This window comes from Gavia stellata, chromosome 14, assembly GCF_030936135.1.
Source record: "Gavia stellata isolate bGavSte3 chromosome 14, bGavSte3.hap2, whole genome shotgun sequence".
Taxonomy (NCBI): Eukaryota; Metazoa; Chordata; class Aves; order Gaviiformes; family Gaviidae; genus Gavia; species Gavia stellata.
The window spans coordinates 17,054,147-17,069,720 of NC_082607.1; the positions used below are offsets into that span (position 1 = coordinate 17,054,147).

The 15,574-nt window shown below is 50.9% G+C and overlaps 2 protein-coding genes across 2 annotated transcripts; one reads left to right on the forward strand and one right to left on the reverse strand.

Annotated features, from left to right (window-relative positions):
* The first annotated feature begins 3 nt into the window (after nt 1-3).
* NDUFA1 (NADH:ubiquinone oxidoreductase subunit A1) lies at nt 4-846 on the forward strand. The gene is made up of 3 exons (XM_059824517.1): nt 4-148; nt 354-443; nt 751-846. The coding sequence occupies exons 1-3, from the start codon at nt 47-49 to the stop codon at nt 769-771; spliced, it is 213 nt and encodes a 70-aa protein (XP_059680500.1). The 5' UTR covers nt 4-46; the 3' UTR covers nt 772-846.
* Nucleotides 847-8,891: 8,045 nt separating this feature from the next.
* NKAP (NFKB activating protein) lies at nt 8,892-13,038 on the reverse strand. The gene is made up of 9 exons (XM_059824456.1): nt 12,785-13,038; nt 12,219-12,299; nt 11,745-11,818; nt 11,403-11,522; nt 10,887-10,932; nt 10,597-10,712; nt 10,372-10,447; nt 9,747-9,896; nt 8,892-9,097 (listed from the first exon to the last, which is right to left on the reverse strand). Exons 1-9 carry the CDS (start codon nt 13,036-13,038, stop codon nt 8,923-8,925), a joined length of 1,092 nt encoding a protein of 363 aa, XP_059680439.1. The 3' UTR covers nt 8,892-8,922.
* Between the last annotated feature and the right edge of the window lie 2,536 nt (nt 13,039-15,574).

The window sequence follows — 15,574 nt, forward strand, 5'->3', positions numbered from 1 at the left end:
GGAGTGCCCGCAGGGAGCCCGGGGCGGCGGTGCGGGCAGCGGCGGGATGTGGTACGAGATCCTGCCCGGCATGGCCATCATGGGCCTCTGCCTCAGCATCCCGGGCCTCTCCACCGTCTACATGCACCGCTTGTGCAACGGCGGCAAGGTCAGCGCGGGGCGGGGCGACAGGGCCGCCTAACCCCCCACAGCCCCCCGCGGCGGCCCTGCCCGCGGCCCGGGGCCCCGCTTCCCCCCAGCCGCCTTCTTCCCCCTGCGATCCCTTCCCTCCCGGGCCCCCTTCCCTCCGAGATCCCCCTTCCCCCGGGGAGCCCCTTCCCCGGGGGCCGTAACAGCGCTGTGCGTGCCCGCAGGAGAAGAGGATCGCCCGCTATCCCTACCAGTGGACCCTGATGGAACGAGACAGGCGGCTGTCGGGTGTCAACAAGTACTACGTCTCCAAGGCAGGTGCTCGGGCAGTGGGCAGGTACCGCTGGGAGGAAAGCAGGAGCCATGCGCTTGCTCCCCCCATCCCTGAGCTCTGGGCTGGGGGCTCCCATGGCCTCTGCAGTGGGCACTGGTCACTCTTGGGGCTGGCGAGCCCGCTCCGTACCTGCAGCTGGCCTGCCTGGGGGGATGTGCATTTCGGGGGTTTTTTAATTAGGACTTGGGTACTTAAGCATAGTTTGAAAATCTGCATTTTCAGCTCTGCTCTCTGGCAAGTTAGCAATGAAAATGGTGCAGATACAGCTGTTAATTTTTCTTTTTCAGGGTCTGGAGAACATAGACTAAGGTGGCAGCACTTTGAAGAATCCACATATCTATATGAAATGATTTAACTCTTTAATAAAGATATACATGTATTCAGCCCTTGTATCTGTGTTGCTTTGGTGGGTTGACCCTGGCTGGGTGCCCACCAAAGCTGCTCTATCACTCCCTTCCTCAGCTGGACAGGGGAGAGAAAATACAACAAAAGGCTCATGGGTCAAGAGAAGGACAGGGAGAGATCACCCACCAATTACCATCATGGGCAAAACAGATGCGACTGGGGGACAATTAATTTATTGATGGTCAAAATCAGAGTAGGGTAATGAGAAATAAAACCAAATCTGAAAACACCTTCCCCCCCAACCATCCCTTCTTCCCAGGGCTCAACTTCACTCCTGATTTTCTCCACCTCCTCCCCTGCCAGCGGTGCAGGGGGGACAGGGAACGGGGGTTGTGGTCAGTTCATCACACCTTGTCTCTGCCACTCCTTCCTCCTCAGGGGGAGGACTCCTCACACGCTTCCCCTGCTCCAGCGTGGGGTCCCTCCCATGGGAGACAGTCCTCCATGAACTTCTCCAATGTGAGTCCTTCCCATAGGCTGCAGTTTTCCATGAACTGCTCCAGCGTGGGTCCTTTCCCCGGGTGCAGTCCTTCAGGAACAGACTGCTCCAGCGTGGGTCCCCCACGGGGTCACAAGTCCTGCCAGCAAACCGGCTCCAGCGTGGGCTCCTCTCTCCACGGGTCCACAGGTCCTGCCAGGAGCCTGCTCCAGTGTGGGATCTCCATGGGGTCACAGCCTCCTTCGGGCATCCGCCTGCTCCAGCATGGGGTCCTCCATGGGCTGCAGGTGGATATCTGCTCCACCGTGGACCCCCATGGCTGCAGGGGCACAGCCTGCCTCACCATGGTCTTCACTAGGGGCTGCAGGGGAACCTCTGCTCCAGCGCCTGGAGCACCTCCTCCCCTCCTTCTTCACTGACCTTGGGGTCTGCAGAGTTCTTTCTTTCACATATTCTCACTCCTTTCTCCGGCTGCTCTTGTGCAGCAGGTTTTTTTTCCCCTTCTTAAATACGTTATCCCAGAGGCGCTACCACCATCGCTGATGGACTCAGCCTTGGCCAGTAACGGGTCCATCCTGGAGCCCTCTGGCTCTGGCTCTATCGGACATGGGGAAGAAGCTTCTGGCATCTTCTCACAGAAGCCACCCCCCGCAGCCCCCCCCGCCCCCCCCCCCCCAAACCTTGCCACGCAAACCCAATACAGTTGCATACAAGCTTTGGACAGAATTGGTTTCCATACTTGATGCACTCTGATACACACTACACAGGTGTCTGTGAGAGGAAGAAAAGAAATGCCAAGTGCACTACCACAAAACTACTGTTACGGATGTGTTTGTGATGATAAGTACTAGCGAAATGCAGAAAGACAGCAGGACTGATCCTATTTTTGCATCCACTTCTGCTGACCTGCAGTTCCCGTAGCAACCCTGCTGACTCTGCAGCAGTCTGTGCAAATAGCCAATGTCACCTCCTGCAGCTTGCCATTCTTCCCTCCCAGCACAGTAATATTTAGCAGTGTTAACTTGCAATACAGCCAAAACCTGCTTCTGCTATATTCTACATCCGCTATAAACAATGACTCTTACTTGTCTGTTAAAAAGTATGGCAAATGGGAGAGTGAAATGCAGATCTTATGTCACTACCATTAACACTGTGAGGTACAGGGTGTGGAACCACAACTAACCACATAGAGTGAACAAAGTTCAGAGTCACATAAATCAGAGAAATTTCTGAGAAATTTCCAGTCCCGTGACTGGAAAGTTATGCTTGCTCAGCTGTACAGAGTCTACTGAAAGAGCAGCCAGGCCAGCAGCAAAATACCCTTTTACTGTTCCGCGGCCAGTGAGAGCTGAGGATGCCCAACAGCACTAGAAGCTGTTTTCTGCTGACTGTAACCAAGTCTGTTTCTCTGCGAGTGTCTCTGTAATATAATTCCCTCTATTTGCCTGTAGCCATATTGAAAAAGTAATAATATTGCAGAAAAAGAAAATACACTGATATGAAGAGAACTCCTCTAGATTTACACCAGCATGAATAACAGCAAGTTCAGACACAGAAATTCGCATCTGAATTCCTCTGCTGATTAGTTGGGACAAAGTGTTTCTGATAGTCTGTCAGTAGTCTTGAACCATGACTCATAGCCTGTGTCACTGAGCAGGGACAGATACGTCTGACACTTCGCCACGGCACTCTGTGTCCAGGCTCCGAGACGATGTGGTTAAATTAAGCTGTCCGGCTGCTCACGCTTTCTAGATGTGGTCAGTCTTCGGTTTGGCTCCTGAAAAGCTTGTCAAGGTTCCAGTTTTCTGAAGGGCTGAAAAGAGCTTGGGAATTAATGAAATACCAGCCCAAAGCACTTACCACCAGCTAGTCAGCTACAACGCTGGCTGAAGAGACAGAAGGGCTAGCAGGAAGAGAAGATCAGGAGGGCAAGAAACAAGAGGGGGAAAAGATGTGGAGATCAGGACAGGAAGCAGAGGAGGAAACAGGCTTCCAGCCTTGAGCACCTCTCCCAAACTACGCAGACAGCTGAGAAGCAAACCAGGGCTGCTTTAGGCAGGGTTTGCTGTAATCCTGGATACCAAGGGGCTTTGAACAGCTCTCATGAGACTCGTCCTGCCTGGGTGAGGGTGTCTCCAGGGAGACTTTTTGGGCTCAGAAGAGGCCTTTTCTGTTTGACACCATGCCTCGGGCTGTGCTCACCTTACAGCATGTCCTGAGCAGCAGCTGGAAGGAGCTTCCTTTGTTGCATGAGATGCAATAAACGAGTGGGCCTCATCTGTCACACACGCAGAGCTCTTCAGGGATCTGTGTCCCAAGTCTTGCCGACCCAGCGGCTCCAGCACAAGACCTTCCCATCAGCTGCTAAGCTATTTTCCAACCTGGTGACCAGTTCCTCCTCAGATGCTTCCCCATGTCTTGGCACAACTCCTACACCAGAGTCCTCAGGGTTCTTTTCTCCCGTCTTTCAAAGCAGACACCTGTGCTGCGGTTGTTCTTCCCAATTTTGTTACTGAGGGGGTGAAACCGAATGAGGAAAACTCCCGGAAGAAACGCAGAACAAAGTGTGCCAATGAGCAAAGGTAAGTTTCACAGCTCTCTTTTGCTCTGTGGTATGACCTTTTGATATTCATTCTCCCATCTCGTACAAACCTCACACAGCTTCCCATCGCTTTCACTACCTCCTTTCACCTTCAGGCAGTAAGCGTCCCTATCAGCCTGCAAGGTCTAGGACCTACACTTTGCTCATTTATTCCTCTAGTAGCTGAATCCTTGTAACAGCCCTTTGTCATCCCGGAAGAGCAGCTCCTGGGAACTCAGCACGCTGCCTTCTGCTAAAACATCTCTGGCCTTTCTTGTAGTGTCTGTGGTCCTTTCCCTCTGAAGGGCTCTGCGTGCCACGCGCTGGTGTTCAGAGCCTACAGCACCTCTGCGCAACGGGCCGGACTGAGTCTGTGTTTAGCAGAGCACAGAGCGGGAGGCTGGTTTAGTTCCCAAATTGTTGAGACTGGCAGGAACTTGACAAACAGGGAATCTGGCAGGATCCCAGATCTGCTTTCCTCCTCAGACCGTCTTCCCCTTCCGGGAGACCGTGGCTGCTGGGGAGGAATTTCCCCAGGGTCCCTGGTTAAAAGGGGCCCTGCAGCCCCCCTCCATAGGGCCCCCCCCCTCGTAGGGGCCCCCCGAATGCCGAATGCCGATGGGGATGGCGGGAGCCTGACGCCCCGATTGGCTGGCACCCACCTTGCCATGGCGACACGGAGCAAACACTCCCTGCACTGCTGGGTACCACTGCCGTGGGAGCCGCTCTGCGGGTCTTGTCCCCCCCGGGGAGGAAAGGACAGACGCAGCGACACTGCCAGGGCCGGGGCGCAGCTCCCGGGGTGCCAGCCACCCCTGTCTGGAACCAGGCTCCTCCGGGCTGCCACCCACCTGCGCCCCGGGCCCACCCGCCTGGCAAGGGCAGTTAGGAAGCAACAGCCATCGCTCTGGGCAGCTGTAAGTAGGGCTGAGCGGAGGCGAGTTACCGAACGAGGGCTCCGTAGAGGGAGACTGGCCCCCTGCTCTTCATGCTGTCTCAGAACTGCTTTCCAGATCAGCCTGAAGTGTCTCAGATGGGTCCCGCAGCTCCGAAGACCAACTCACTCTCAGTGCATTTGTGCGTTTCTCTTTCTAAAGGTGAAGACAATGGACAAGGGAGAGGAAAACACTGCCAGTGAGGAAAAAGCTCCCATTCTCACGGAAAATGGGAGAAGTGGTACAGAGGAGTATCTTCCAGAGCTGGAGAAAAAAGAGAAAGGTAGTGTGCCTGCTCTGTTTACATGTGTCACGGTCTTCCCAGAAGGATTTATCAGCATTTTTTGTCTTAGAAACTGAGTATGTCACCAAAAACATCCAGTGGACCACAGGCAACGACTTCACAGTGGAGAGAGGACGGCAGCAGATTGAAGAACTCATTTCTGTGAGTGACAATTCCATCCACTCAGTAAGGTCACACCTTCTCACTGTTGAGGAGTGTGAAAAATTAAGAGCACCTCCCTCAAGTCACCTGTACTAGACAGAGGGAATCTTAGTGCCATGTGTTTGTTCAGCAGACGTGGGAGGTTCACAAAGGCTGGCTTCACTGGTCAGAATTCCTCCAGGAAGAAGAACTGAAGTACAGCAAGAGGTACCATTACAGAGTTTGCTGGAGCGTCCCAACACGCAGAAAACCCATCCCACGAGCAACAGCAAGCGTCTACTTCGTTATAGAGATCTCCAAAATCAAACCTGCTGTAAGTACTCAGAAATGGCACGCACCAATCCTTTAAGGGATGAGAGTACAGGGGGGGTTCCGTGAGGCAAGGAAGCGCCAGGGCAGTGGAGGGACCAGCCAGGAGCTGGCAGCTCTCATGAGAGATGCTGATGAGGCCTGGGCAATGGTGGGAGATTTAAACGTGGTGTAATGGAAACTTAGCAGTCAGTCACCAAAGGGAGCAGAGCACGGAACGGGAGGCTGGTTTAGTTCCCACATTGTCGAGACTGGCAGAAAGTTGACAAACAGAGAATCTGGCAGGATCCTAGATCTGCTTTCCTGCTCACACCGCCCTCCAAGCAACAGCAATTGCTCTGGGCAGCTGTTAAGTAGGGCTGAGCAGAGGTGAGTTACCGAACGAGGGCTCAGTAGAGGGACACTGGCCCCCTGCTCTTCATGCTGTCTCAGAACCGCTTTCCAGATCAGCCTGAAGTTTGTCACCTGTACAATAATATGTTGCAGCTCAAAAGAAAAAAAGAAATAAATTGCACTGAGTAGCCTTTTACCTCCAGAACCTATGCTTAGTCATAGTGAACCTTAGCTTTTCTACTTACTGGCTATGGATCCCCAAGTAGCAGTCCACGGGTGTCATGGTTTAACCCCAGCTGGCAACTAAGCACCACACAGCTGCTCACACACTCCCCCCACCCCACCCCAGTGGGATGGGGGAGAGAATTGGAAGTATCAAAGTGAGAAAACTCATGGGTTGAGATAAGAAGAGTTTAATAATTTTAGAAAAGAAATAATAATAATAGTAATAAATTGTAAGGAAAAATAACCAGGAGAGAGAAAAATAAAAACTAAGACAGACAAGTGATGCAAATGAAAACAATTTCTCACCACCAACTGACCGATGCCCAGATAGTCCCCGAGCAGCGGTCCCTCCCCTGCAAAGCTCCCCCCTAGTTTATATACTGAGCATGACATCGTATGGTATGGAATATCCCTTTGGTCAGCTGGGGTCAGCTGTGTCCCCCCCAGCCTACTCGCTGGTGGGGTGGTGCGAGAAGCAGGAAAGGCCTTGACTCTGTGTAAGCGCTGCTCAGCAATAATGAACACATCCCTGTGTTACCAACACTGTTTGGCACAAATCCAAAGTGTAGCCCCATACTAGCTACTGCGAAGAAAATTAACTCTATCCCAGCCAAAACCAGCAAAACAGCTCATAGCCCCTGGTCAGATATCTTATACTCTAGCACAAGCTTAAAATTGTAACATCCAAGTCTCCGCCTTCACAAGAGAATACTCACAGAGGCTTTAAACCAAAACTGTTCTAATCCATATCAGAAACGTTACAAATACACAGGTTATTTTTGAAGAAGTAGATAGTAGCTCTCACCTAATTAAAATGTCTGCTTTTTGAGGTCCTATACATGAACTTTGCCCTGTCCCTCCTCTCTTGCAGACCTTGCCTGTGGAGGTATTCTTCACTCTGGAGTCCAGCAGGCTGATTCACAGGTAAATGTTATTACTTTTCCACCACTGACACAGCTCGGGAGGTTCTAGCAAGCTTTTCCATGCCAAAAACAAACAGGGAGCTTGATGTAAATAAGTTTGCAATAATAGCAGAGAGGTGGAAGAAGCTGTCAAAAATCTTGCTATGCAAAACCAAATGACCCTGCTTATTAGCTTCACTCCACCACAAGCATGGATAGCCACCCCATGAGCATCTGCCTTCTCCATATGAATTTGTCCTGGGTTTACACAGGTCAAGCTGGCATTCTTTTTTTCAGCAGATAGGCTTGCCCTGTGAATAAAGGCCAGCTCTCACCTGGCCAAACTTGGATTCAGTATTATTCTTACCATTTATCCTCTTTTTATTCCATCCTCCAGGCCAGAACAGTGTCAGTTTAGAGAAAAGTGGCTTAAGGACATCATTGAAAATAAAATAATCCTCATGGAAAGACTTACTTTCTAATGAACAGCTCCAATTCACCATCACCAACACTCTGTTGGTATTTTGTGAAGAATCAAATAAACATAATGAAGAAAGAATGGCTCTTCCTTACTAGCATTTCTACTTTGTGGATACATAAAAAGCACTATATCTGTGCAAAATCAATTACGGCCTGACCTGGCAGCTGGCTTTACCTGATGGTCCCTTGCAGGTACAGGTAGGTACAGCAGGACGGAACCAGGTTCCGGAGAGTAAACAGGAAGAGGCAGCTGGGCTGGACTTGCTGTTTGCAAACACCAGGTCTGCAGAACTCCAGGGCAAATGTTATAGGACTTTTCTTTATACAAACATACAAGACATCTCTGCTGCCAAAACTACAACACAGAGATTTAAGGGAACAAAAAAAAATCCTCTAGAAAACACTTTGTTTTTAAAAGCATTTGAGAAAAAGAAGGCTAAGCGGGGTATGTGTGGAAATATGCAGATAACCGTCACAGAAGCACTACCCGGCGCAGGCTTCTGAGTACAGAGTTTAAAGAGAGCCATGCAATACTGCTGAAACAGACCAAATTAATATACCACAGGAGTTAAAATAGGTTTTAATCTAGAACACTTCCATAGACAAAAAAAAGTCAAATACATTGAAAGATACATCCTTGTTACCACCTGTGTACACCCAGGGGTTCCAATCACTGCACTCCACTGCTCAGATACCTATGTATAACATAGGAAAAAACGAAGCAAGCAACTTGGTTCTTCACCACGGGCTTTGGTGGACTGAAGATCAGACCCTCCTCTTACTATTACTTCATACCCCAGTTGTGATCTGCTTGCTTTAAAGTAACTGAAGCCCATCTGTATTAAATTACAAACTCATTTCTATTTACAAGTCTAGTTTGAACCACAAACCAAACTCAATTGTTTTGAGAAAAAATAAATCTAAAAGACTTATGAAAAAATACCTAAGCAGACAGTCTTAGATCTTAAACAGGAACTTAGCAGTTCCTTCATTTTTGCTACTGTTACTAGTAGCTTTCTTCTGATGGCCAGTCTACTCTCATTAGTCAAAATAAATGGAAAATTGCACTTATCAGCATCAGGTAACAAAGCCCTCCCATGGAATCCTCCCGCTTGTCTGATTCAAAGTGAGCACAGAATATTGCCACTGCTAATCTTCCCTGCCTGTTCCTGCCTTCACTGCCTTGCAGCCTTTCACTTTACAGGGACTCCTTGCAGACGACGAACAAATCATCCAAGAAAATCTGACAAAAGTAAGTCTGTTTCCTTGATAAAAGTAATCCATTCCTGAGGCTTGGCCCTGTTGGGTGAAAGGCCCTACAGCACTTGCAGCTTTTTTCAAATCATGACCGGAACAGGTTAGCTGCTGCTTGGTTGCATCTACGATGTACAGTTCAAATGAAGAATTATTTTTCCTCTTTGCCCTTAGTCTTTCTGTAGACCATCTCTCGAAAGCTTGCAAGAATCTTGTTCTCTCGTTTCCTCCTCTCCTCCTGGTTGAAGGACGCCAGAGCTCTCTTTTCATCTGCGCTGTAAATCTGGTTCTCTTTACGCAGACGCACGGCTTCCATTCGGCGATGTCTGTGGAGGAGAACATTGTGTACATCAGCACAGGCAGAGGGATGTAATGCCCTGTCACGGCTTCCATCGATCAACCAGCCTGAATATTTTGAGAGGCTTATAAATAAAGATACCTACACTAGAGAATCCACACTGCACACTAACCTTCCCAGGAAGGAGCGTGGCAGAGCTAGAAACTGACTTCTGGGAGTGTCTGCTCTCAGGCAGTCAGCTGGAAGACCCACCTATCCCCAGGGTGTCAGCTGCTGGCTCACCAAAATTTAAGTGAAATTCCTGTTGGACTCAGACAAAAAAGTGCAGCCAACCTCTCACACTTTGATTTGCCTCCTACTGAAGAGCCAGCACATCACCACTGCTGTCCAAACACACCAGCTTTGAGCTACCCGACACAAGCATCTCCTCATTTGAAATACAAGATAAATTAGAAGTATATCACCGGGAAAGAATTTTTGCTCGAGGAGAAAGCGTCCTTAAAAAACCTCACCAACTGTCCATAGCAATAGGGAGTTTAGCATAGATTATTGCAAGCACACAGAGCACCTTCTCTTCTGTGCTTTCAACTAGAGCTTGGAAGCAGTCTTCCAACTGGTCAACAGAGGAAGTAGGTCTTGAAAATTTCACTGAACCATTACCATCATCAAAACCATACCTGCTGCCACTCATGACATAACCAGAGCTCTCAAACGATGCGATCTCTTCACTGGTCAAGCCGATTTCACCTCTCCGGGGTATACGTTTTCCTGCTTTTACGTACTCTGCCATTGCTGCACCTTCACCGGGCAACAGTGCATGTCCATAGCTAAAAAAAGAGCGGTGATTTCAATCAGTCTCAGAGAGATCCTGAGTTAAACATTCAGTTTCCCTGTTCCCTACTTGCTACAGCTGCATTTCTAAGCTCTTTCTTCTTCTTTCCCACGTATTGGCCTGTTTCTTCTACAGCTAACACTACCAACAACATCTTAAATTACCAGTTGAATCCATTCTCCTTAAACAGTAATGAAAACAGTACAAAGTCACATTACTGCAGAGCATTAGAATAAAGGCATCTTACAATTCATTTTCTAGGAATCAAGGCTAAAAAGCATAAACCAGACTTTTCTACCCGAATTCAGGCCAGGGTAAAGGCTAGCACCACTACCACTTCCGTCTGTGAGTTTCTGGCACAGCATTTCTCTCTGATGCATGCCATGTTGTTATAACAGCCCTTTTGAACAGTAACCTTCAGGTTTGATTTACACGGTATGATCAAAGTACCGTTAGAGCTAGCTACTCACTTCAAAGGCCTATCATCCTGAGATGCATGAGTTTTGGGAGCTTCTGGTCCAATCAAGCTATCAGCTTCTGTATTTTCTGCAACAATCAAATAATGAGGAAGATTAATATTGTGCCCACTGTTCTTTGTTGTCAGAAGAGTTACACAGGTCAGCAACACCTAACGAAGAATTCACAAAAAGGACACCAAGAAGTTTCAATCCAAGTTTAAGGTCAGGTGAACCTACTTGATCTCTCAATCCAGAGATCTTCCCCTTGAAACGTTTCATCATCAGAATCTTCACTACTTGAATCACTGGAATCCTTCCTGCTCTTCTTATTTTTCTTTTTCTTATACTTCTTCCTGTGGTAAAGTCACAGACGGACATGCTATTTACCAAAAGTTAAGATGAGAGAAAGTGCTAGGAGTCATACTCAAGTCATTAGTTTCTCAAGGCAACTTTCACCTAAGGGAAGACTGGCTGTCTGCCTCTAGTCAAAAGCAGGTAGAATTACACACAACAACCTGGAAACTTACTTTCTGTTCTTCTTTTTCTTCTTCTTGCTTTTCTTTTTATCTTCATCTATAAAAAAAAAAAGAAAGTATCTATATTATCAAAAAGAGATGATTAGCTATAACTAAGTAGTTTACTGCACTGTGAATAACTAACTGCCTCCACCAGAATGCCTTAGTACACAGCTTCTCAGATGTGATTTGTTTCGGTACCAAGTAATAGTGAGAAGGTATTAGTAGAAAGCTACCTGCAGTATCGTTTGATACGAGAACATATCGAATATATCTCTGGCATGAGACGCCCAATGGATGCTAAATTCAGAAATCTTATTTCCTGAGGCCAGGCCGGAAGCACTCAAGGAAAAGGCACTGAAAACCCAGCAAGATCGTGAAAGAAAAGAATACCGTATTGACACTGCAGCTCTGTAATTTCGGAACACTGCAAGTGTGCAACAAAAGCCAGAAGCATTGCTTTGCATTCAGAAGAGCGGAAGGAGAGCCCTCACACCACGCACATTAGCCGAAACCCTCTTTTCTTACCACTGGAGCTCTGCTCAGACTCCGACTCACTATCGCTGTCCTCAGAATGTTTTCTGCGTTTTCTTTTAGATGCCTTCCGCTTTTTCTTCTTTCTTTTCTTCTTCTTTTTCTTTTTTTCCTCTAGAACGTTTTTAAAAGATAACACTAGAGAGCAGACAAAGATCATCTAGGTCCGTACATATTTCCCCATCTTCCCAAAGCAACGCTCTCCTTTGAACTGGAGCCCACCACACTCACTTCCACCTATCAAAGTCAGTGAACCTCTTGCAAGCAACAACAGCGGATTCTAGACTTCAGTAGCTTCCCATTTTCAAAACAAGCTGTGTAAGCAGAACAAAATACCTTCTGAGCTGGAATCTGAAGAACTACTCTTAGATTTTGCCTCTTCGTCTTCTACCGGTGTGTGCTCATCGGAACTAAATAAAAATAAAAGTTTGCTATTTAAAACCTATTTTGTAGTATTCAAGCTCAAAGGTACGCATATGACCAAACACACGCTTGCAAATTTTGAGTCAATACTCGCGATAGAGTAAATTATTACACAGCTCATTTGCAGCATGGGAACTGCTTTCAGAACCATAACACAAAGGTCACCTGATCTACAATAAATCGTATCTTGCATAATCGGTGTGTTGGAATTATTGGGGGGAAAAAAAAAGAAAAGTAATAATCTCATTCTGTTGATTCAGAAATGAACTGACACAACATGAATTGTAGCAAAGGGACTAGCGTAGGGATAAGATATTTTTGTACATTAAACTGACATATAATCACTACCATAAAAAGCAGAGGGAAAGAAGAAAGAATACGCCTTACTCGGGCTCAGGAACCTTTGGTGACAGTCCCCAGACCTCTGGTGCCCCCAGTTCTCCAATTCTCTCTCTCTCATTGAGTCTCCTGTAGTGGAAAACACCGTCGCTGAAGCCTAGTGTGCTACACCCAGCACATAAACATTTTCAGTCTGACACCTCTTACCATTTCTAATCGCCTGAAGCTGCTACAGTGAGGAGAAGCAGCAACCGGCGGCCTGGGAGGCCGGAAGCAAACCCCCGCGCGCCGCCGAGGATCGGCAGGTAACGGGTCTCAGCACCCTTCCAGCCGAGCGCCGTCCCGCCCCGCCCCGCCCGGGCGCCCCTGCCACCCGGCACAACCGCGGGGAACGCCTCACGCCATGCCCGCCGCCAGGAAAGGCCCAAGGGGCTTAAGGCGCCGGGCAGCGCCGCGGCACAGCGCCGCCAGGCCGGGCGAGGGCCGCAGAGAAACAGGCCCAGCCGCCCCTCCCCGGGAACCGCAGCCCCGGCACCCTGCCCTCCCCTCCCCGGAACGGCACGGCAGGCCCTGGGGAGAGCCGCGGGCAGGGGCAGCCCGGGGCCGGCGCTCGCCTCTGCCGCAGGATCTCCTCCTTCTCCTTCTCGTAGTACTCGGGCCAGGCCTTGCCGTGGTGGTGGCCGTGGTGCGCGGCGGAGCGCGGCCCGCCGGGGGTGCGCTCGCGGGAGCGGGACCAGCTGCGGCTCCGCCGATGGCTCGGACGCTTCAGACCGTTGCGCTCGCGGGAGCGGGACCGGGAGCGCGACCTGCGGCCGCGGCGCTCGGGGCTGGCGGCCGGCGGGCTGCGGGAACCCGACGCCGGCGCCATGGCGGCGGGGCGGCCGCTGCGGATGAGCCGCTTCCGGGCGGCGCGCGGCTTCCGGCGCCCTCCCGCCCGGGCGGGGGCGGGCAGCGGCGGCGGGGCGGAAGCGGGGCAGCCCCTCCCGCGGGGCGCACCGCCCCACCCGCCCGTGCGGCAACACGGCGCCGCGGCGGCGGCGTTCCCGGCGGCGGCTCCCTTTGTGCTGCCGGCGGCGGGCCAGCCCCGCGGCGGCCCCCCGGCAGCATGGACGTGCGGGCAGCGGCGGTGCCAGGTAAGGCGGCGCGGGCGGCGGCGGGGGTCCGCGCCCCGGGGGCGGGGGGGGGGGGGCAGCGGCGGGCGGCGGCGGCGGCGCAGGCCTGTCCCCGCCCCCGCTCCGCGGGCACCGGCGGGGAGCCGGGCGGGGGACCGCGGCCGGGAGCTGTCCAGGGCGGCGCGGGAGCAGCACTGCCCGGCGGACAGCTCACGGCCCGCCCGCGGCCGGGCCCGGCCCCTCCGCCGGGGGAGGAGGCGGGGAGTCCCCGTTACTCACCCTCCCCCGGACCCCGCGGGGCTGCGGGCGCCGGGGCTCCCCCTTCCCCGGGCACCGGGGCCCGGCGCCGCCCGGCACCGTCACGGCCGATTTCTGGAAATTAAACCATACGGCACCTCCCGGCCGGGCCTGTCGTGGCTCTGGCCGCCGGTCTGGGTGGCAGCAGGCAGGGAGCCGCCGGAACGGCAGCGATCTGGGGAGAAAATCATACAAGTTGTGTATTAAGACAAGACGCTCGCTGCTTTTCTTCTGTGAGGGTCCTTCCCCCTCAGGCTGCCGGGTCTGAGCACCCTGCGGCGGTGCTTTCTCAAAGCCCCCCAGGTCTCTGCCCTGGCCGGGGCGGGGCGGTGTGCCGCCGCCGGGCACCCAGAGCCGGGCGAGAACGGGGCGTCTCAGACGGCTGCTCCATCCCGGGAAGCCCATGCGGGTTTATGCTGTCTAGAAAAGATGTCTGAGTATGTCAGCCTCTCTCTCCCAAATGAAGCACTGTTTCAGTTCCCAAACCTATCATAAGCAGCATAAAAAACATCTGTAGGGAAGAGGAAGGCCGTTTAAATTGGGTATTACCTTGGGTGCGTGTAACCACATGCAGAACGGGGACGGAAAAGATGGTACCAGAGGTTTCATATGTGTACGGTGTCACCATACCCCGTGTCTGTCCGAGGACAGCCTGGTATCTTCCTGTTGTGGGGCTTCCTGAATATTTTGAGTATCAGGGACTACTGCTTGCCTAATTAAACTAGGTAAGGCTTTTAAAAGGCTGTTGTTTTGACGGGCGGTAGGTTCATTTGAATAAGACAGTTGAAGTCTGCAGTAGCTATATTTTTGCCAGCTGAGCCCGTACGGCATGAATTAAGGCTCAGTGACTTTGTCTCTCTGAGATTCCAGTCTCAGGAAGAACCTGAAACTCAGGGTGATCCTGAGACTTAGCAGCCCATATCCCTGCTCTCCTCACAGGCTGCCCGAGTTCGTTTACCCCTGTGGTACGTGAAGTCAGATGTCCCCAGGAAGAAGTCCGGGCCACTATGTCCTCCCAGCACTGGTTACAGGAGGTCACGTCACCAACCCATGAATGAGAGAGACAGAAACCGCTGGGCCAGACACGTAACGTAGGGACCCATCCACGTGGCAAGTGAATGTACCCCTGAGGCCTTCATGAGGGCAGGTGGCCCTCCCTAGCTTCTCCCCTGGGATCCCCCACAGCCAGGGCTCAGGGCTAGCCCCGGAAAGGGGTGGAAGACCCTGAAACGCGGCCGGCGGCAGCGAGCCTGGGTTTACCGTGTGCTGATGCGGGCTGGCAGGGAGGCTGCAGCTGGGGGTCGAGGCAGCCGGCTCAGCTCCGAGGCGCTGAGCACTGCAGCGCTCGGCACAGCTGGCTACCAGCCTTCGGCTGCGCTGCAGTAGCTCTCGTGATACGGCCACTCACGTCTGCACCCGATGGTCTGTCTTGGCAAAATGGTGACTAAAACATCTACCTCTCAGGAGCACTCTGCACCTCTCTTACTTAATATTGCAAAGTCAGTTGAAGTATTTTTGTGCACAGGTTATACAATGCACATATACACAGTACGTAACAGCATCTACAGCAACTACTAATGTCAATGAAAAGTATCACTGGACTTTAAATTCAAATTATATGAAGCTTTATATAATGGGATTGACAAGAAAAATACTTTCTGAAAATTCCTCGAAGCACGAATGGTGGAAATTAGTATTTTAGAGTCCTTTGGAAGCAGTGGTGTTTTATTCGGAATTCCACAGTGGAATAATATTTCCGTCCCTAAAAGTAGTCTCAGCTAGGATAACTGTGGAATTTTGATTTTACTGAAGGCCCTAAGTGGAAATTCACTGTCCTGTTCATCAAATTTAATTTATTTTCATGTAAAATATATTGTTTCATGACAGAGAATGCTTGTCTCTCAGATTTGTCAAGTCTTTTAAAGAATTTTCTGTTCCCACAAACTGTACTTTTAAAAAAGAAGAGATCTCTTCAAATTGCTTCACTGAAAACTT

Coding starts and splice junctions, on each gene's coding strand:
- NDUFA1 (XM_059824517.1), top strand. CDS start 47: ATGTGGTACGAGATCCTGCCCGGCATGGCCATCATGGGCCTCTGCCTC. Junction 149..353: donor GCTTGTGCAACGGCGGCAAG/GTCAGCGCGGGG, acceptor GCGTGCCCGCAG/GAGAAGAGGATCGCCCGCTA. Junction 444..750: donor ACAAGTACTACGTCTCCAAG/GCAGGTGCTCGG, acceptor TTTCTTTTTCAG/GGTCTGGAGAACATAGACTA.
- NKAP (XM_059824456.1), bottom strand. CDS start 13,038: ATGGCGCCGGCGTCGGGTTCCCGCAGCCCGCCGGCCGCCAGCCCCGAG. Junction 11,819..12,218: donor CCAAAGGTTCCTGAGCCCGA/GTAAGGCGTATT, acceptor ATTTTTATTTAG/TTCCGATGAGCACACACCGG. Junction 9,897..10,371: donor CAGGATGATAGGCCTTTGAA/GTGAGTAGCTAG, acceptor CTCTTTTTTTAG/CTATGGACATGCACTGTTGC.